Raw genomic sequence first — 22676 nt, 5'->3', positions numbered from 1 at the left:
GGTGCCCAGTGTTGAGTGAAGTGTGTGTGTGGGGGCCATGGTGCCCGGTGTTGGGTGAAGGGGGTGTGTGGGGGCCATGGTGCCCAGTGTTGGGTGAAGGGGACGTGTGTGGGCCGTGGTGCCCAGTGTTGAATGAAGGGGGGGGCCATGGTGCCCAGTGTTGGGTGAAGGGGGGGGGGCATGGTGCCCAGTGTTGAATGAAGGGGGGGGGGCCATGGTGCCCAGTGTTGGGTGAAGGGAGGGGGCATGGTGCCCAGTGTTGGGTGAAGGGGACGTGTGTGTGGGCCGTGGTGCCCAGTGTTGAATGAAGGGGGGGGGCCATGGTGCCCAGTGTTGGGTGAAGGGGGGGGCCATGGTGCCCAGTGTTGGGTGAAGGGGGGGGGCATGGTGCCCAGTGTTGGGTGAAGGGGGGGGGGCATGGTGCCCAGTGTTGGGTGAAGGGGGGGGCCATGGTGCCCAGTGTTGGGTGAAGGGGGGGGGTGGGCCATGGTGCCCAGTGTTGGATGAAGGGGGGGGCGGTGGGGGCCATGGTGCCCAGTGTTGGGTGAAGGGAGGGGGGGCCATGGTGCCCAGTGTTGGGTGAAGGGGAGGGGTGGGGGCCGTGGTGCCCAGTGTTGGGTGAAGGGGGGGGGGGGCCGTGGTACCCAGTGTTGGATGAACAAACTGTCTCCGTCTTATACACACTTTAACCCTGTGACCTTCCACCGTATCCCTGTTTAAGCCATGATTCCCAGCTCCAGGTGTATGAGATTTCTAGAGCTTTACCCAAGAAGTGAAACTTGGCATTTTGGCCTGTAGCTATCAGCAAAGGAAATGATCTTCAACAGGAAACATAGATCATAGAATTTACAGTGCAGACAGTACATGACTGATAAGCATCTCTAACAGGCCAATCGCACGGGATTACACTAATATTCAGTGATCGATCTGAGAGTGAGGGAGGGGCCAATGAGATGGGATTCCATTGATACATAAGGATCTATCTGGGATAAGGGAAATATTCCAGAGATCCTGGAGGAGGCAGAGACAATGATTGAGGTAACGTGGTCACTGGAAGAAGTGGGTTTGATTGGCTAACTGTGTGCTTTTCCCATTCCAACCTCCACGTTAGTGACCCTTTCACCATTCCAAATGCAGACAAGTTTGCCGACAGCCATTTCCAGTCCAATTCCTTCCACATAATCCTCAGAAACAGGGAAATATTCCATCCAATCAAATTTGGTGAGAACCCAAACATTCAGTTTGGAATGTAACATCAAAATTGGGAACATTGAAAAGCTGGAAGGGATACGAGGTTGATGGACATCAATGTATTCGGCATTCTGCATACCCAGGAGCTGAGGGACTCCCCTGTCTCGGAGGGCTGGCCAAGAACGTTGCCCCCACCTCCCCCCAGAAAGATGAGGTGCAGTGGGTGATGACACTGCAGAGACTGAGCTGGTGAGAAGCTCACGATCAGCTTCATTTATTTCATGAAAGCTCATTCGTTCTGTATCGCTCTGCAAACACCAGGAAAGGAATCTGTCTTGTTCACTAAATTCCATATCAGCAAAACTGACAACTGCTCCATTGAAAGGTTTTGGTGTAAGTGTGTTTGTGCCTCTTAACAAAGGACGTAACATTCTATTCCTTAAATAAAAGGGATTTATTTGTAGTCACGAGATGTGACAGGTGTGTCTGTATTTCAATGATGTGCAGAACAGGTGCATCAAACACTCAGCCTTTTACAGCTGATATTTGCACCATCAGGAGATCTATAAGACAGAGAGAACTTTATTCCAGCACCAGGCCACAGATCATAGACCATAATAGAATTTACAGTGCAGAAGGAGGCCATTCAGCCCATCGAGTCTGCGCCGGCCCTTGGAAAGATCACCCTATCTAAGCTCTAGGGGCTGGTTTAGCACACTGGGCTAAACAGCTGGCTTGAAATGCAGAACAAGGCAGCAGCGCGGGTTCAATTCCCGTACCGGCCTCCACGAACAGGCGCCGGAATGTGGCGACTTGGGGCTTTTTACAGTAACTTCATTGAAGCCAATAAGCTATTATTATTATTACATCTCCACCTTATCTCCGTAACCCAGTAACCCTATCTAACCTTTTTTTTTGGTCACTAAGGGCAATTTAGCACGGCCAGTCCACCTAATCTGCACATCTTTGGACTGTGGAAGGGAACCGGAGCACCCGGAGGAAACCCACGCAGGTGTGGTGGTATGCATTAGGGGTATTACAGTACCCTGTGATGCCGAGAGGCTATTGGTGGATAAACGCCGGGTCCCGATTGGATCAGCCGCCTACTGGCTCCACCCAGTAAGGCGGAGTATAAGAGCCCGGGTTCTCCCAGCAGCCACATTCTGTTACTGTGCTGCTGGGGAACAAGTCTGCGTAATAAAGCCATCGATTGACTCCTTCTCATCTCGTCTCGTGAGTGATTAATTGTGCTACAATTTATTACACAGACTTTAAAGAACATGGAGCTCCAAATCATTCCGGAGTGTCTGCGAATCAGCCCCCACGCGGCAAACTCAGCGGCCACTTTTAAACACTGGTGAGCGTGTTTCCAGGGATACCTCCAAACGGCCCCCGGCATACCTACAGAAGACCAGAAAATGCAGGTCCTGCATTCCAGGGTGAGCCTGGAAATCTACACTCTCATAGAGGACGCGGACGATTTCCAGGCGGCTCTCGCCATGCTGAGAGGAATCTACGTTCGGCCCATCAACCAGGTCTACGCACGCCACCAGCTCGCGACGAGACGGCAAATCCCCGGGGAATCGCTGGACGAATTCTACAGTGAGCTGTTGATACTGGGGAGAAATTGCAACTGCCCACCGGTTTCGGCTAATGAATATACAGAGCTACTGACTCGGGATGCGTTCGTGGCAGGTATGCTTTCATCCCAAATTCGCCAGCGATTGCTGGAAAGAGATGCACTAGGCCTCAAGGAGGCACAGGCCCTCGCTGCCTCGTTCGATGTGGCATCGCAGAACGCCCGTGCCTACGCCCCCGACCGCACGGCAGCCCCTTGGGCACCGTGGACCCCTGCCACGGCCGAACCCCTGGCACCCCCCGCAGGCCTGTGCTGCCAGAGCGGCAGATCATCCGGGGGGGCCCCGCTGCTACTTTTGAGGACAAGCGAAACACCCCCGATTGCGCTGCGCGACCCGCTCAGCCCTCTGTAAAGGGTGCGGCAAAAAGGGGCACTTTGTAGCAGTGTGCCAGGCCTGGGGGGTCGCCGCAATCTCCGGGGGAGAACCAGGACCCCAAACTCAACCCCCCCAACGATCCATGTGCGGCCAACGGGCGCCGCCATCTTGGGTCCCGGACTCCATGCGGGAGGGATTAGGCGCCGCCATTTTGTGCTCCTCCGGCCACGTGCGATCAATGGGTGGCGCCATCTTGTCCACCCCCGACCGTATGCGACCCGTGGACGCCGCCATCTTGGCTGACGGCTAAGGACCCCGGGATGGACGGCCCCACGGGGCCTGAGGAAAACGCCCCGATGCAGCAACTGCGACTGGCTTCGGTGACCCTGGACCAGTCGCGGCCCCGAACGCTCCAAACGGCAACAACGACGGTACTCGTCAACGGGTACAAGACGCCCTGCCTGATCGACTCTGGGAGCACAGAGAGTTTTATACATCCCGATATGGTGAGACGATGTTCCCTTCCGATCAACCCGAGTAATCAAAAGATTTTCCTGGCGGCAGGATCCCATTCCGTACAGATCAAAGGGTTCTGCATCGCGAACCTCACGGTGCAGGGGTGGGAGTTCAAGAACCACCAGCTTTACGTCCTCCCCCACCTCTGCGCTGCCACACTCCTGGGGTTGGATTTTCAGTGCAACCTCCAGAGTTTAACGTTTCAATTCGGCGGCCCTATACCCCCACTCACTATCTGCGGCCTCGCGACCCTCAAGGTCGACCCGCCTTCCCTGTTTGCGAACCTCACCCCGGATTGCAAACCCGTCGCCACTAGGAGCAGACGGTACAGCACCCAGGACCGAACCTTTATCCGGTCAGAAGTCCAGCGGCTGCTGCGGGAAGGCATAATCCAGGCCAGCTATAGTCCCTGGAGAGCTCAGGTGGTAGTTGTAAAGACCGGGGAGAAGCAGAGGATGGTCGTAGACTATAGCCAGACCATCAACAGGTACACGCAGCTGGATGTGTACCCTCTCCCCCGCATATCCGACATGGTCAATCGGATTGCACAGTACAAGGTCTTTTCCACGGTGGACCTTAAGTCCGCCTATCACCAGCTCCCCGTCCGCCCGAGCGACCGCAAATACACTGCTTTTGGAGCTCCTCCTTTTTCACATTTTCTCCCACATTTACACCCATCAACAATAAACAATAATCAGCAAGATATGTCAGTCCCCATAATAACAATGATCCCATCCGCCCACCAACCCCCAAACCTCAACCCGCATGTTTACATAAACAAATGACAAAACGGAGTCAGGCATTACCCATAGTCACCCTTAATCTTACACAGCTCCCACCCCCCCCCACCCCCCAACCCTCCCACCACCCCCCCCCCCCAACTAATGTTCGATGTTATCCAGTTCTTGAAAGTGCATAATAAATAGTGCCCATGACTTGTAGAACCCCTCCGAGCTTCCCCTCAGTTCGAACTTAACCTTCTCAAGGGTCAAGTATTCCAACAGGTCCCCCCGCCACGCCAGGGCACTGGGTGGAGAGGCTGCTCTCCATCCCAGCAGGATCCACCTTTGGGCAATCAACGAGGCGAAGGCTATGATATCTGCCTCCGCTCCAGTTTCCAACCCTGGCTGGTCCGACACCCCGAATATGGCCTCCTGGGGACCCGGGTCCAGTTTCACACGCACCACCTTGGAAATTACCCTAAACACCTCCTTCCAGTACTCCCCTAGCTTTGGACAGGACCGAAACATATGAACGTGATTCCCCCCCCCCCCCCCCCGCCGCGCTCACACACATCCTCTACTCCTTCAAAAAATCGGCTCATCCTCACCCTCGTGAGGTGCGCTCTATATACCACCTTCAGCTGTATCAGCCCCAACCTCGCACATGAGGTGGAGGCATTCACTCTCCGGAGCACCTCACACCAGACCCCCTCCTCTATAACCTCTCCCAGCTCTTCCTCCCACTTTGCTTCCAGTGGTGCCTTATCCAGTTCCAGAATAGCTCCGTACACCGCTGACACTGCCCCCTTCTCCAGTCCCCTTGTCGTCAACACCTCCTCCACAATGTGGAGGCCGGTTCCTCTGGGAAGCTCTGTATCTCCTTCCTGGCAAAATCCCGAACCTGCATGTACCGAAACACTTCTCCCTGCTCTAGCCCATACTTCGCTTCCAGCTCCCTCAATCCTGCAAACCGACCCCGAAGAAACAAATCTTTTAGCGTCTTAACCCCCTTCTCTTCCCATTTCCGAAAACTTCCATCCCACCTCCCTGGCTCAAATCTGTGGTTCCCCCGAATCGGCATTTCCCTTGACCCTGCCCCCAACCCGAAGTGTTGGTGAAACTGCCTCCAGATTTTCAATGAAGCTATTATTACCGGACTCCCTGAATATTTCCCCGGAGCTATCGGGAGCGGCGCTGTTGCAAGTGCCTTCGGCCCCGACCCCCTGCACAAACTCTCCTCCATTCTGACCCACTGAGAATCCACCCCTCTGACCCAGCTCCGCACTTTCTCCACATTCGCCGCCCAGTAGTAGTACAACAGGTTCGGGAGACCCAAACCCCCTACCTGCCTTCCCCTCTGTAGCAGCACCTTTCTCACTCTGGCCACCTTCCCATCCCATATGAATGAGGTAATCCTTCCCTCAATCCCCCTGAAAAAAGACTTTGGCAGGAAAATCGGTAGGCATTGAAAAATAAACAGGAATCGCGGCAACACATTCATTTTAACCGCCTGTACCCGACCTGCCAGTGACAGAGGAAGGCCATCCCACCTTGCCAGATCAGCTTTCACTCTGCTCTACCACTTTTTAAGGGTTCCATTCAGCGTCACTAATGGAGTCTCAGTCTTCCAACGGGAGATGGACCGAATGGTTGACCGGTACGGTTTGCGGGTCATATTTCCGTACCTCGATAACGTCACCATCTGCGGCCACGATCAGCAGGACCACGACGCCAACCTCCGCAAATTCCTCCAGACCGCAAAAGCCCTGACTCTCACATACAACAGGGAGAAATGCGTGTTTAGCATCGACCGTCTAGCCATCCTCGGCTACGTAGTGCGAAATGGAGTTATAGGCCCAGACCCTGAACGCATGCGCCCCCTTATGGAGTTCCCCTTCCCTCACTGCTCCAAGGCCCTGAAATGCTGCCTGGGCTTTTTCTCTTATTATGCCCAGTGAGTCCCCAACTACGCGGACAAGGTCCGTCCGCTAATTCAGTCCACTGTCTTTCCCCTGACGACAGAGGCCCGCCAGGCCTTCAGCCGCATCAAAGCAGACATTGCAAAGGCCACGATGCACGCGATCGACGAGTCCCTCCCCTTCCAAGTCGAGAGCGACGCGTCCGACGTAGCTCTGGCGGCCACCCTCAACCAAGCGGGGAGACCCGTGGCCTTTTTCTCACGCACCCTCCACGCCTCAGAAATCCGCCACTCCTCAGTGGAAAAGGAGGCCCAGGCCATAGTGGAAGCTGTGCGACATTGGAGGCATTACCTGGCCGGCAGGAGATTCACTCTCCTCACTGACCAACGGTCGGTGGCCTTCATGTTCGATAAGCACAGCGGGGCAAGTTTAAGAACAACAAGATCTCGCGGTGGAGGATAGAACTCTTCACCTATAACTATGAGATCTTGTATCGTCCCGGAAAGCTGAACGAGCCTTCCGATGCCCTATCCCGTGGCACATGTGTCAACGCACAAGTGGACCATCTCCGGACCCTCCACGAGGACCTCTGCCACCCGGGGGGTCACTCGGTTCTATCACTTCGTAAAGACCCGCAACCTGCCCTACTCCATCGAGGAGGTCAGGACAGCCACCAGGAACTGCGAAATCTGCGCAGAGTGCAAGCCGCATTTCTACAGGCCAGATAAAGCACACCTGATAATGGCTTCCCGTCCCTTTGAGCGCCTCTGTCTGGACTTCAAAAGGCCCCTCCCCACCACCGACCGCAACACGTACTTCCTGAACGTGGTTGATGAGTACTCCCGTTTCCCATTCGCCATCCCCTGACCCGACATGACCGCGGCCACGGTCATTAAAGCCCTCTGCACCATCTTTGCACTGTTCGGGTTCCCCGCTTACATACATAGCGATAGGGGGTCCTCCTTCATGAGCGATGAACTGCGTCAATTCCTGCTCAGCAAAGGCATTGCCTCGAGCAGGAAGACCAGTTACAACCCCCGGGGTAACGGACAGGTAGAGAGGAAGAACAGAATGGTCTGGAAGACCGTCCTGCTGGCCCTACGGTCCAGAAACCTCCCAGTCTCCCGATGGCAGGAAGTCCTCCCGGATGCCCTCCACTCCACCCGGTCGCTGCTTTGTACCACAACAAATGAAACACCTCACGAACACCTCCTTGTCTTTCCTAGGAAGTCCTCCTCCGGAACGTCACTCCCGACCTGGCTGGCAGCCCCGGGACCCATCCTGCTCCGAAAACATGTGCGGGCGCACAAATCGGACCCGTTGGTCGAGAGGGTTCATCTCCTCCACGCGAACCCTCAGTATGCCTACGTGGCGTACCCCGACGGCCGACAGGACACGGTCTCTCTGCGGGACCTGGCACCCGCCGGAGCTCCACACATCCCCCCAACACCAATCATCCCCTCCCTCCCTCCGGCGCACCCCACAGCCGCCCCCTTCCCGGGTGGATCGGTCCTTCCATTGGCCCCGCCTAGGGGTAGTGAAGCAGGAAGAGACATCGCTACGCTCCCAGAGACGACGGTGCCCGAGCCAGCGTCTGCATCACCGCTGGGGCTGAGACGATCGGTGAGGACGACCAGGGCACTCATTCGACTCATCAAATCTTTATAACAAAGCAAGAAATGCCTCTGTAAATAATTCAGTTGCCCAGTAAGAGCGGCATTGTAAATAGTGCTTGTAGTTTGATATCGGAGCATAGCCGCTGTGTTAGTGACATCCCAGGTACCGACTCTGTAAACCCCTACCACCATACGGCCCACTACCCCCGCTGGGTTCCTTTTTAACAAGGGGTGAATGTGGTGGTATGCATTAGGTGTATTACGGTTCCCTGTGATGCCGAGAGGCTATTGGTGGATAGATGCCGGGTCCTGATTGGATCAGCCACCTACTGGCTCCACCCAATAAGGCGGAGTATAACGCCGGGTTCTCCCAGCAGCCGCATTCTGTTACTGTGCTGCTGGGGAACAAGTCTTCGTAATAAAGCCATCGATTGACTCCTTCTCATCTCGTCTCGTGAGTGATTGATTGTGCTACAGCAGACACGGGGAGAACGTACAGACTCCGCACAGACAGTGACCCAGCGGGGAATCAAACCTGGGACCTGGGAGCTGTGTGTGTATTTGCGAGTGTCGGGAATCACGCATTAAACACGCTCGCTATGGGTCTTTGTTCCCTTTGGGAGAATCATGTCCTTATTATTCAATGTGCAGTAGTTTATTTTATTCTTTATTCATGCTCTGACTACAATGATCAAATTTGGCAATGTCTTCATTCCAAGGTGACTGTCTCAGATAACAGACAATGACGGGAAGAGATATTTTGATGATATTGTTGCATTCGGAAATGAAAATTAGGCTCCAGTTCACAGGACTTGTTGAATAATTCTGAAAGTATTTCCTGGTTTAAATGACACACCTGGTGAGGGAGCACCTGTGCCTAATATTGTTCACAAAGAAATCTACTTCACAAAGAGACGTCCATCCAATGAATCTCAGAGAATGCAGAGTTCCATCACCTTCCGGCAGCTACTTACATTTAAACTACTTCAAAATGCTCGAATAGAGGTACCTGTGAAATGTTTCATGGGGAAGTTTTATTTGTTTCTATCACTGACAGACCTGTAATGTTTGTAAGTATCCTTCCTGTGGGTCACATAACAGTGAAGAAATGCGATGGTTGTTCCTCATGCACCTGCGGTTGGAGTCCTTGGAGGTGGGGAAGATCTGTCGCACCACAGTCATCCGACCCAGGGCACTGTGAACTAGTTCCAGAATCTCCGAGTCACTGATTTCCTGTTAATTCCAAATTAAGCAAGGGGTTAAATAAGACAGCGGGTCTTCGACAACAACCTCCAAAAACACAGTAATAGCTTTCGCACGTACACTGACAACATCCAGTATGACCTCACCACCCTCCATCTACTCCTTCGCTGTTACTAACTTACCGGAGCACTTGTCAGACATTCCCTACTGCATCAGCAGAATCTTCTCCGATTAAATCTTGGGAAGATAGAAGCCGTTGCTTTTGGTCTCCATTCCATACTGGCGACCGATTCCATTCTCTTACGGGCAACCCTCTAAAGCCAGGTCTCCTTCAACTTTAGAGCCATATTTGACCACATATCTGCGCCCTCACTAAGACCATGTAGTTGCACAATCATAACATCATCTGACATTGTAATACATGTTGTAGGAAAGTCAACGGCCGGTTTAGCTCCGTGGCTGGACAGCTGGTTCGTGATGCAGAGCGAGGCCAGCAGCGTGGGTTCAATCCCCGTACCGGCTGAGGTTGTTCGTGAAGACCCCGCCTTCTCAACCTTGCCCCTCGCCTGACGTCTGGTGACCCTCAGGTTAAATCACCACCAGTCAGCTCTCCCCCTCAAAGGGGTAAGCAGCCTATGGCCATCTGGGGCTATGGCAACTTCACTATACTGTAGGAAAGAGAGGATGTCTTTGAGGGAACAAGGATAGAGTCCAAATAAGAATCGAGAAGGAAAAAATAGTACTTGGGGTATTCTATGGATCTTCAAATAGAGAGAGAGAGAGAAGGTAAATCACAGAGATTGAGAATGGTGGGGACTTTATCAAATGGGATAATATTAGAGTAAAGGATAAGTTAGCTGTGATTTGCTAAAATAGGGTTAGAGTAAGAGGGTATAATGATATCATAGATGTGTTGTAATTCACCAACTGACTTCTACAAGTCTCACTAGTATATAAGTGACTGTTAGAGTCAGGTGACCTCAGATTGACTGGAGAGCTGGGAGAGAGAGGTTGCAGGTGCATGTTAATACTGTTATTCATCGGTTGTTTTTGTATACAGTTTACCCACAATTAATGTTAATAAATCATTTATAGCATGAGCTACAAGTGTTCTTGTAATATAAATCAGGCCATTTGACAAGAACATTACAGAAGGAAAACAAAAAAGCCTAAATCAGGGTTAATGTGCATTAATGTGAATGTGTGGAGTGTGATCAGGAAGATCGGTGAACTACAGACACAGGTTGATAAATGAAATTGTGATATTATTACTTCAACAGAGACCTGGCTCAGAGAAGGGCAGGACTGGGTGTTAAACATTCCTGGCTGAAGGTGTTTAGGAGGGACTGGGAAGGAAGTAATGGGTGAGGGGGTGGGGTTAGTGGCAGTGTTGAGTAAAGATGGCATTACAGCTCTGGAGAGATGTTCCAGATGGATCAATGATGGAATCTCTCTGGTTAGAGGTTAGAAATAGAAATGGTGCAATAACATCAATCGGTGCAGCATACAGACCACCAACTATTGGGAGGGATGTAGAGAAACACACCTGTAATTTCACACCTGAAATTACAAAGAGGTGCAAGAATTATAGAGCAATTAGAATGGGGGACTTAATTATCCAAATGTAGACTAGGATAGGAATAGAGCAAAGGGACAAGAGGGGCGAGGGTTCCTGGAGTGTGTGGAAGATAATAAGACCATAAGACATAGGAGTGGAAGTAAGGCCATTCAGCCCATCGAGTCCACTCCACCATTCAATCATGGCTGATTTCAACTCCATTTACCCGCTCTCTCTCCATAGCCCTTAATTCCTCGAGAAATCAAGAATTTATCAACTTCTGTCTTAAAGACACTCAACGTCCCGGCCTCCACCGCCCTCTGTGGCAATGAATTCCACAGACCCACCACTCTCTGGCTGAAGAAATTTCTCCTCATCTCTGTTCTAAAGTGACTCCCTTTTATTCTAAGGCTGTGCCCCCGGGTCCTAGTCTCCCCTGCTAATGGAAACAACTTCCCTACATCCACCCTATCTAAGCCATTCATTATCTTGTAAGTTTCTATTAGATCTCCCCTCAACCTCCTAAACTCCAATGAATATAATCCCAGGATCCTCAGACGTTCATCGTATGTTAGGCCTACCATTCCTGGGATCATCCTTGTGAATCTCCGCTGGACCCGCTCCAGTGCCAGTATGTCCTTCCTGAGGTGTGGGGCCCAAAATTGCTCACAGTATTCTAAATGGGGCCTAACTAATGCTTTATAAACCTTCAGAAGTACATCCCTGCTTTTATATTCCAAGCCTCTTGAGATGAATGACAACATTGCATTTGCTTTCTTAATTACGGACTCAACCTGCAAGTTTACCTTTAGAGAATCCTGGACTAGGACTCCCAAGTCTCTTTGCACTTCAGCATTATGAATTTTGTCACCGTTTAGAAAATAGTCCATGCCTCTATTCTTTTTTCCAAAGTGCAAGACCTCGCACTTGCCCACGTTGAATTTCATCAGCCATTTCTTGGACCACTCTCCTAAACTGTCTAAATCTTTCTGAAGCCTCCCCATCTCCTCCATACTACCTGCCCCTCCACCTATCTTCGTATCATCGGCAAACTTAGCCAGAATGCCCTCAGTCCCGTTATCTAGATCGTTAATATATAAAGAGAACAGCTGTGGTCCCAACGCTGAACCCTGCGGGACACCACTTGTCACCGGTTGCCATTCCGAAAAAGAACCTTTTATCCCAACTCTCTGCCTTCTGCCTGACAGCCAATCGTCAATCCATGTTAGTACCTTGCCTCGAATACCATGGGCCCTTACTTTACTCAGCAGTCCCCCGTGAGGCACCTTATCAAAGGCCTTTTGGAAGTCAAGATACATAACATCCATTGGCTCGCCTTGGTCTAACCTATTTGTTATCTCTTCAAAGAACTCTAACAGGTTTGTCAGGCACGACCTCCCCTTACTAAATCCATGCTGACTTGCCCTAATCCGACCCTGCACTTCCAAGAATTTAGAAATCTCATCCTTAACAATGGATTCTAGAATCTTGCCAACAACTGAGGTTAGGCTAATTGGCCTATAATTTTCCATCTTTTTCCTTGTTCCCTTCTTGAACAGGGGGGTTACAACAGCGATTTTCCAATCCTCTGTTACTTTCCCTGACTCCAGTGACTGTTGAAACATCATCACCAACGCCTCCACTATTTCTTCAGCTATCTCCTTTAGAACTCTAGAATGTTCGACAGCAGGTATTTCCGATCTAATGAGAGGGCCGGCGCTGTGGGACCTGGTCCTGGGGAATGAGTAGGCCCAAGTGGATCAAACAACAGTGGGAAAACATTTAGGCGATAGTAGCCATTGCATTAATGTTTAGATTGCCCATGGGAAAGGAACAAGGCACAGGGAAGGCTAGAATACTTAATCCGTTCTTTTTATTGATGTTTACTCAGGAAGGGGAATCTGACAAAATATCAGGTGGAGGTAGTGGAGGCAATGGTTCATGTGAAAATTGACAGGGATAAGATCCTGGAAAGGCTGGCTATAATTAGAGTAGATTGTCAAGGGGTCCAGTAGATTGTATCCCTGCTTGCTAAAGGGAGTGGGAGTGGAGATAGTGGGCTGGTTTAGCACAGTGGGCTAAACAGCTGGCTTGTAAAGCAGAACAAGACCAGCAGCGTCGGTTCAATTCCCGTTCCAGCCTCCCCAAACAGGCGCTGGAATGTGGCGACTAGGGGCTTTTCACAGTAACTTCATTTGAAGCCTACTTGTGACAATAAGCGATTTTCATTTCATTTTCATTTCATAAATTTATTTTTTTCAGGTTTCCCTAGATATGGGGGAGTGGCAAATGTGACACTCTGATTAAAGAAAGAGCAATGCAAACATCTGCAGGCCAAATAACCTAACATCAGTAGAATCCTTCATCTGCAACAAACCCTGTCAGTATTTGGAGAGGTTCAAGTCAATTCGGGAGAGCCAGCATGGATTTGGAAAAGGCCGATCATACTTGATTAATCAAATTGATCTTTTGGTGAAGTAACAGAGAAGGTTGATGAAGGGATGTAGTGGAAGTTGTCCGTGTGGATTTTAAGAACGTTTTTGATATAGTACCACATAAAAGGCTGGTTAACAGAATTGGAACTTATGGACCAGTAGAGGCAGTGTGCAATTGGATAAAAGAATTGGCTGAAGATCAGAAATCAGTGAGCAGATAATTGTTTTTTGGACTGGCGAATGATAGGCAGCAGAGTTTCCCAAGTGTCACTGCGAAGAACACAGATTTGTTTGCGCAGCATGGTACCACAGTGGTTAGCACAGTTGCTTCACAGCTCCAGGGTCTCAGGTTCGATTCCCGGCTTGGGTCACTGTCTGTGCGGAGTCTGCACATCCTCCCCGTATCTGCGTGGGTTTCCTCCGGGTGCTCCGGTTTCCTCCCGCAGTCCAAAGATGTGCAGGTTAGGTGGATTGGCCATGCTAAATTGCCCTCAGTGTGGGCTTTTTGGGTTACAGGGATAAGAACATATGAACATTAGAACTAGGAGCAGGAGTCGGCCATCTGGCCCCTCGAGTCTGCTCTGCCATTCAATGAGATCATGGCTGATTTTTTGTGGACTCAGCTTTAATGAAGGAGCCTCAAATGTTTCACTGGGCAAGGAATTCCATAGATTCACAACCCTTTGGGTGAAGAAGTTCCTCCTAAGCTCAGTCTTAAATCTACCCCTTATTTTGAGGCTATGCCCCCTAGTTCTGCTTTCACCCACCACTGGAAACAACCTCCCCGCATCTCTACTATCTATTCCATTCATAATTTTATATGTTTCTATAAGATCCCCCCGCATCCTTCTGAATTCCAACGAGCACAGTCCCAGTCTACACAACCTCTCCTCGTAATCCAACCCCTTCAGCTCTGGGATTAACCTAGTGAATCTCCTCTGCACACCCTCCAGTGCCAGTGCGTCCTTTCTCTAGTTAGGAGACCAAAACTGAACACAGTACTCCAGGTGTGGCCTCACTAACACCTTATACAGACAGGACCTACCCTGCACATCTTTGGATTGTGGGGGCGAAACCCCCGTAAACACGGGGAGAATGTGCAAACTCCACACGGACAGTGACCCAGAGCCGGGATCGAACATGGGACCTCGGCGCCGTGAGGCTGCAGTGCTAACCACTGCACCACAATTCTATGATATCTATGATGATATATAAATTACTTGGATCCTGGAATGCAGGGCAAAATTTCAAAATCTGACAATGATACCAAACCTGGCGAAGTGCCAAACAGTGAGGACGACACGACCTTTGGGCAAGAGATGTAGGAGGGATTGTAAGGAAGCACTCTTTCACAATGAGTGGTAACGACTTGAACTCATTGCCTTCGAGGGTGATGGGGTTGGAACAAAGGTGCTTAAAGGAAATAAACTTGCAGGAATACTGGGATCGAGTGGGAGAGTGGGACTGACTCCATTGCTCCAGAGGGAGTCAACAGGGACTCAACGGGCCGAACGACTTGCTTCTGTGTTGCGAATTACTCTCTAGCCGGCCCCTGTCTCAGCTCATCTGCTGCTGAAACCTACATTCATGTCTCGGTGATCTTTAGGCTGAACTATTCACCCCTTGTTCAAGTCTCAAAGTGCGGATTTGCAGAGAAGGATTTGGGCATTTGATTCCAAAATGACACCAATGTTTCTGAATGATTTCAAAGATGTACTGCATCACTCCAGAGTTTGGAGAGATGAGTAGCTACAGCATTCATGCAGTGTCACTTTGTAAATGCCTCCTATTCCAGCTGGATTCTGCGGTGACCTCGAGAGTCAGACCCTGCCGGACACCTGAGCAAAGGGGAGAGCGGAGCAGGTTTACTGACTGAGCTATCCACTGACACTTTTCTATTGTGGAAAACAGCTTCAATCACCCATGGATTTGAACACAGACAGCCAACGTCTTCATGAAAGGAATCGGTTTGAATTTTAAATGCCTTTGCCCCCTTTTTCATCAATAAAAATGTGATGTCCTTTGATCTGAATTTCAAAGGGGCTCCTCACAACTATCAAATATTGATGTGTGCTTCAGTGCAATAATTTTTATTTGCTTGATGCTTTAACATGGGAAAAGGCTGACTATTTCTTCCATGTGAAGAGATCTATATGATTGCCTGGAATATGATCCCGTATAAATTCTATGAATACTATTGTCATTAAAAGAGCAAAGTCTTCGGGCAACAACTTTCTTACCAGCCTAGGTTCGGAGTTAGGCTTCCTCCTGGCTGGGCACATTGCCAATATCCTGGAGCAGCCTCAATACAGATAGCAGGATTTTGAGTTTAATGGGCCTCACAAGGTGGGTAAGCGGTTTGTTCGATGGTGTGCTCGGCAGCTCCAGAGTAGCTGAGGGTGGTTTGAGGTTCGAGGCTCGGCTGTAGCATGGTGTCGTGGGAAAGCCTGTCCACAACTTCATCATTCTTCTTTTTGCTGGTCTTTCCCACCACCACCAACTCACCCAGTCCCCTCAGAGAGTCAAAGAGTCATCCAGCACAGAAAGGACCCATCGGTCCACCGGGTCTCTCACGGTCAAAAATAACCACCTAACTATTCTAATCCCAGTTTCCAGCACATCGCCCATAGCCTTGAACGTATTGGCATTGCAAGTGCAAATCTAAATATTTCTGAAATGTTATGAGGGTCTCTGCCTCCACCATCCTTTCAGGCAGCGAGTTCCAGACTCCCACCCCACTCTGGGGGAAAAGGTTTCCCCTCACATCCCCTCTAACCCTCCTGCCCCTCACCTTAAATCTCAGCCCCCTGGTCATTGATCCCTCCACCAAGGGGGAAAGTTTCTTCCTGTTTATTCTATCTGTGCCCCTCATAATTTTATACACCTCAATCCCGTCCCCCCTCAGTCTCCTCTGCTCCAGGGAAAACAACCCCAGTCTACCCAATCTCTCTTCATAACTGAAACTCTCGAGCCCAGGCAGCATCCTGGTAAATCCCCTCTGCACCCTTTCCAGTGCGATCACATCCCTCCTGTAATGTGGATTCCAGAACTGCTCACAATACTCTAGCTGTGGCCTGACCAACATTTTATACAGTTCCAGCATAACCTCCCTGCTCTTAAACTCTATGTCTCGGCTGATAAAGAAAAGTATTCCATATACCTTCTTAACCACTGTATCCACCTGCTCTGCTGCCTTCAGGGACGGGTGTACATGCAGACCAAGGTCCCTCTGGTCTTCGGTGCTTCCCAGCGTCCTGCCGTTTATCATGTATCCCCTTGCCTTGTTTGTCCTGTGCATCACCTCACACCTCCTCATCTGCTCACCACACCTCTTCTCCTGCTCACCACACCTCCTCTCCTGGTCACCACACCTCCTCTCCTGCTCACCACATCACCTCTCCTGCTCACCACACCTCCTCATCTGCTCACCACACCTCCTCATCTGCTCACCACACCTCTTCTCCTGCTCACCACACCTCCTCTCCTGGTCACCACACCTCCTCATCTGCTCACCACACCTCCTCTCCTGCTCACCACACCTCCTCTCCTGGTCACCACACCTCCTCATCTGCTCACCACACCTCCTCTCCTGCTCACCACACTTCCTCTCCTGCTCACCACATCTCCTCTCCTGCTCACCACACCTGCTCACACCACCTCTCCTGCTCACCACACCTTCTCTGCTGCTCACCATACCTGCTCACCACACCTCCTCTCCTGCTCACCACACCTGCTCTCCTGATCACCACACCTCCTCTCCTGCTCATCATACCTCCTCTCCTGCTCACTTTACCTGCTCACCACACCACCTCTCCTGTTCAACACACCTCCTCTCCTGCTCACCACACCTCTTCTCCTGCTCACCATATCTGCTCATCACACCACCTCTCCTGCTCACCACACCTTCTCTGCTGCTCACCACACCTCCTCTCCTGCTCACCACACCTCCTCTCCTGCTCACCATACCTGCTCACCACACCTCCTCTCCTGCTCACCACACCTCTTCTGCTCACCATACCTGCTCACCACACTACTCTCCTGCACACCATACCTCCTCTCCTGCTCACCATGCCTCCTCTCCTGCTCACACCTCCTCTCCTGCTCACCACGCCTCCTTTCCTGTTCACCATACTTACTCAACGCACCATCTCTCCTGCTCACCATAGCTCCTCTCCTGCTCACCACACCTCCTCTCCTGCTCAGCATACCTGCTCACCACACCACCTCTCCTGCTCACCATACCTCCTCACCTGCACACCATACCTCCTCTCCTGCTCACGACACCTCCTCTCCTGCTCACAACTGCACACACCTCCTCTCCTGCTCACCATACCTCCTCTCCTGCTCACCATACCTGCTCACCACACCACCGCTCCTGTTCAACACACCTCCTCTCCTGCTCACCACACCTCCTCTCAAACTCACCACACCTTCTCTCCTGCTCACCATACCTCCTCCTGCTCACCACTCCTCCTCTCCTGCTCACCATTCCTGCTCACCACACCACCTCTCCTGCTCACCATTCCTCCTCTCCTGCTTACCGTGCCTTCTCTCCTGCTCACCATACCTCCTCAACTGCTCACCACACCTCCTCACCTGCTCACTACACCCACTCTCCTGCTCACCACACCACCTCACATGCTCACCACACCCCCTCTCCTGCTCACCACATCAGCTCTCCTGCTTACCACACCACCTCACCTGCTCACCACACCCCCTCTCCTGCTCACCATACCTGCTCACCACACCTCCTCACCTGCTCACCATACCTGCTTACCACATCTCCTCACCTGATCACCACACCTCCTCTTCTGCTGACCACAACACCTCTCCTGCTCACCACGCCGCCTCACCTGCTCACCATACCTGCTCACCATACCACCTCTCCTGTTCACCACACCTCCTCTCCTGCTCACCATACCTCCACTCCTGCTCACCACACCTCCACTCAAACTCACCACACCTGCTCTCCTGCTCACCATACGTGCTCACCACACCTCTTCTCCTGCTCACCATACCTCCTCTCCTGCTCACCACACCTCCTCTGAAACTCGCACCTCCTCTCCTGCTCACCACACCTCCTCTCCCGGTCACCACACCTCCTCTCCTGCTCACCATACCTGCTCACCACAGCACCTCTCCTGCTCACCACACCTCCTCATCTGCTCACCACACCTCCTCTCCTGCTCACCACACTTCCTCTCCTGCTCACCACACCTCCTCTCCTGCTCACCATACGTGCTCACCACACCTCTTCTCCTGCTCACCATACCTCCTCTCCTGCTCACCACACCTCCTCTGAAACTCACACCTCCTCTCCTGCTCACCACACCTCCTCTCCTGGTCACCACACCTCCTCTCCTGCTCACCATACCTGCTCACCACAGCACCTCTCCTGCTCACCACACCTCCTCATCTGCTCACCACACCTCCTCTCCTGCTCACCACACTTCCTCTCCTGCTCACCACACCTCCTCTCCTGCTCACCACACCTGCTCACACAACCTCTCCTGCTCACCACACCTTCTCTGCTGCTCACCATACCTGCTCACCACACCTCTTCTCCTGCTCACCACACCTGCTCTCCTGATCACCACACCTCCTCTCCTGCTCATCATACCTGCTCACCACACCACCTCTCCTGCTCACCACACCTCCTCATCTGCTCACCACACCTCCTCTCCTGCTCACCACACTTCCTCTCCTGCTCACCACACCTCCTCTCCTGCTCACCACACCTGCTCACACCACCTCTCCTGCTCACCACACTTTCTCTCCTGCTCACTTTACCTGCTCACCACACCACCTCTCCTGTTCAACACACCTCCTCTCCTGCTCACCACACCTCTTCTCCTGCTCACCATATCTGCTCACCACACCACCTCTCCTGCTCACCACACCTTCTCTGCTGCTCACCACACCTCCTCTCCTGCTCACCACACCTCCTCTCCTGCTCACCACACCTCCTCTCCTGCTCACCACAGCTCTTCTGCTCACCATACCTGCTCACCACACTACTCTCATGCTCACCATACCTCCTCTCCTGATCACCATGCCTCCTCTCCTGCTCACACCTCCTCTCCTGCTCACCACGCCTCCTAGTCCTGTTCACCATACTTACTCAACGCACCATCTCTCCTGCTCACCATAGCTCCTCTCCTGCTCATCACACCTCCTCTCCTGCTCACACCTCCTCTCCTGCTCAGCATACCTGCTCACCACACCACCTCTCCTGCTCACCATACCTCCTCACCTGCTCACCATACCTCCTCTCCTGCTCACGACACCTCCTCTCCTGCTCACACCTGCACACACCTCCTCTCCTGCTCACCATACCTCCTCTCCTGCTCACCATACCTGCTCACCACACCACCTCTCCTGTTCAACACACCTCCTCTCCTGCTCACCACATCAGCTCTCCTGCTTACCACACCACCTCACCTGCTCACCACACCCCCTCTCCTGCTCACCATACCTGCTCACCGCACCTCCTCACCTGCTCACCATACCTGCTTACCACATCTCCTCACCTGATCACCACACCTCCTCTTCTGCTGACCACAACACCTCTCCTGCTCACCACGCCGCCTCACCTGCTCACCATACCTGCTCACCATACCACCTCTCCTGTTCACCACACCTCCTCTCCTGCTCACCATACCTCCACTCCTGCTCACCACACCTCCACTCAAACTCACCACACCTGCTCTCCTGCTCACCATACGTGCTCACCACACCTCTTCTCCTGCTCACCATACCTCCTCTCCTGCTCACCACACCTCCTCTGAAACTCACACCTCCTCTCCTGCTCACCATACCTCCTCTCCTGCTCACCACACCACCTCTCCTGCTTACCATACCTGCTCACACCACCTCTCCTGCGCGCCATATCTCCTCTCCTGCTCACCACACCTGCTCACCATATCTGCTCACCACATCACCTCTCCTGCTCACCATACCTCCTCTCCGGCTCACCACACCTCCTCTCTTGCTCACCACACCTCCTCTCCTGCTCACCACACGTCCTCACCTGCTCACCACACCTCCTCACCTGCTCACCACACCTGCTAACCACACCTCCTCTCCTGCTCACCACATCACCTCTCCTGCTCACCATACCTCCTCTCCGGCTCACCACACCTCCTCTCCTGCTCACCAGACCTCCTCTCCTGCTCACCACACCTCCTCATCTGCTCACCACACCTGCTAACCACACCTCCTCTCCTGCTCACCATACCTCCTCTCCTGCTCACCACACCTCCTCTCCTGCTCACCACACCTCCTCTCCTGCTCACCATACCTGCTCACCACACCACCTCGCCTGTTCACCATACCTCCTCTCCTGCTCACCACACCACCTCTTCTGCTCAACAGATCTCCTCCCCTGCTCACCACACCTCCTCTGCTGCTTACCACACCTCCTCTCTTGCTCACCATACCTGCTCACACCACGTCTCCTGCTCACCACACCACCTCTCTTGGTCACCACACCCTCTGTCCTGCTCAACACACCTCCTCACCTGCTCACTACACCTCCTCTCCTGCTCAGCACAACTCCTCACCTGCTCACCACACCTGCTCTCCTGCTCACCACACCTGCTCTCCTGCTCACCATACCTCCTCCTGCTCACACCTCCTCTCAAACTCACACCTCCTCTCCTGCTCACTACACCACCTCAGCTGCTCACTACACCACCTCTCCTGCTCACTGCACCTGCTCTCCTGCTCACCATACCTGCTCTCCTGCTCACCACACCTGCTCTCCTGCTCACCATACCTGCTCTCCTGCTCACCATACCTCCTCCTGCTCACCACACATCCTCTCAAACTCACACCTCCGCTCCTGCTCAGCACACCTCCTCTCCTGCTCACTACACCACCTCACCTGCTCACTACACCACCTCACCTGCTCACTACACCACCTCTCCTGCTCACCACACCACCTCTCCTGTTCACCATACCTCCTCTCCTGCTCACCACACCACCTCTTCTGCTCAACAGATCTCCTCCACTGCTCACCACACCTCCTCTGCTGCTTACCACACCTCCTCTCTTGCTCACCATACCTGCTCACACCACGTCTCCTGCTCACCACACCCTCTGTCCTGCTCAACACACCTCCTCACCTGCTCACTACAACTCCTCTCCTGCTCAGCACAACTCCTCTCCTGCTCACCACACCTGCTCTCCTGCTCACCACACCTGCTCTCCTGCTCACCATACCTCCTCCTGCTCACACCTCCTCTCAAACTCACACCTCCTCTCCTGCTCACTACACCACCTCAGCTGCTCACTACACCACCTCTCCTGCTCACTGCACCTGCTCACCATACCTGCTCTCCTGCTCACCACACCTGCTCTCCTGCTCACCATACCTGCTCTCCTGCTCACCATACCTCCTCCTGCTCACCACACATCCTCTCAAACTCACACCTCCGCTCCTGCTCAGCACACCTCCTCTAATGCTCACTACACCACCTCACCTGCTCACTATACCACCTCACCTGCTCACTACACCACCTCTCCTGCTCACCACACCACCTCTCCTGCTCACCGCACCTGCTCTCCTGCTCACCACACCTCCTCTCTTGCTCACCATACCTGCTCACCACACCACCTCTCCTGTTCACCACACCTCCTCTCCTGCTCACCATACCTCCTCTCCTGCTCACCACACCTCCTCAAACTCACCACACCTCCTCTCCTGCTCACCATACCTCCTCTCCTGCTCACCATACCTCCTCTCCTGCTCACACCTCCTCACCTGCTCACACCTCCTCACCTGATCACCACACCACCTCTCCTGCTCACCATAGCTGTTCACCACAGCACCTCTCCTGCTCACCACACCTCCTCACCTGCTCACCACACCTCCTCTCTTGCTCACCATACCTGCTCACACCACGTCTCCTGCTCACCATATCTCCTCTCCTGCTCACCATACGTCCTCTCCAGCTCACCACACCGCCTCTCTTGCTCACCACACCTCCTCACTTGCTGACCACACCACCTCACCTGCTCACCACTCCCCCTCTCCTGCTCACACCACCTCACCTGCTCACCACTCCCCCTCTCCTGCTGACCACACCACCTCACCTGCTCACCACTCCCCCTCTCCTGCTCACACCTCCTCTCCTGCTCACCACACCTCCTCGCCTGCTCACCACACCTCCTCTCCTGCTCACCATACCTCCTCTCCTGCTCACCACGCCTCCTCTCCTGCTCACCACACCTCATCGCCTGCTCACCACACCACCTCACCTGCTCACCACTCCCCCTCTCCTGCTCACCACACCTCCTCTCCTGCTCACCATACCTCCTCTCCTGCTCACCACGCCTCCTCTCCTGCTCACCACACCTCCTCGCCTGCTCACCACACCTCCTCTCCTGCTCACCACACCTTCTCGCCTACTCACCACACCTCCTCTCCTGCTCACCACACCTCCTCTCCTGCTCACCATACCTCCTCCTGCTCACCACACCTACTCTCCTGCTCACCTCACCACCTCTCCTGCTCACCACACCTCCTCACCTGCTCACCAAACCTCCTCTCCTGCTCAC

The 22676-nt window shown here is 52.8% G+C and overlaps 1 protein-coding gene across 1 annotated transcript in view; it reads right to left on the bottom strand.

Annotated features, from left to right (window-relative positions):
* Nucleotides 1-22676, bottom strand: part of LOC140403431 (glutamate receptor ionotropic, delta-1-like) — a 1359932-nt gene that overhangs the window by 462072 nt on the left and 875184 nt on the right. Inside the window, 1 exon segment of the mRNA XM_072491342.1 lies at nucleotides 8979-9152. Within this exon segment, the coding sequence (XP_072347443.1) occupies nucleotides 8979-9152 (174 nt within the window).

The sequence above is a fragment of the Scyliorhinus torazame genome, chromosome 28 (genome assembly GCF_047496885.1).
Source record: "Scyliorhinus torazame isolate Kashiwa2021f chromosome 28, sScyTor2.1, whole genome shotgun sequence".
Taxonomy (NCBI): domain Eukaryota; kingdom Metazoa; phylum Chordata; class Chondrichthyes; order Carcharhiniformes; family Scyliorhinidae; genus Scyliorhinus; species Scyliorhinus torazame.
Note: the sequence above shows the minus strand (reverse complement) of the source record. Positions and strands in the feature narration are given on the sequence as shown.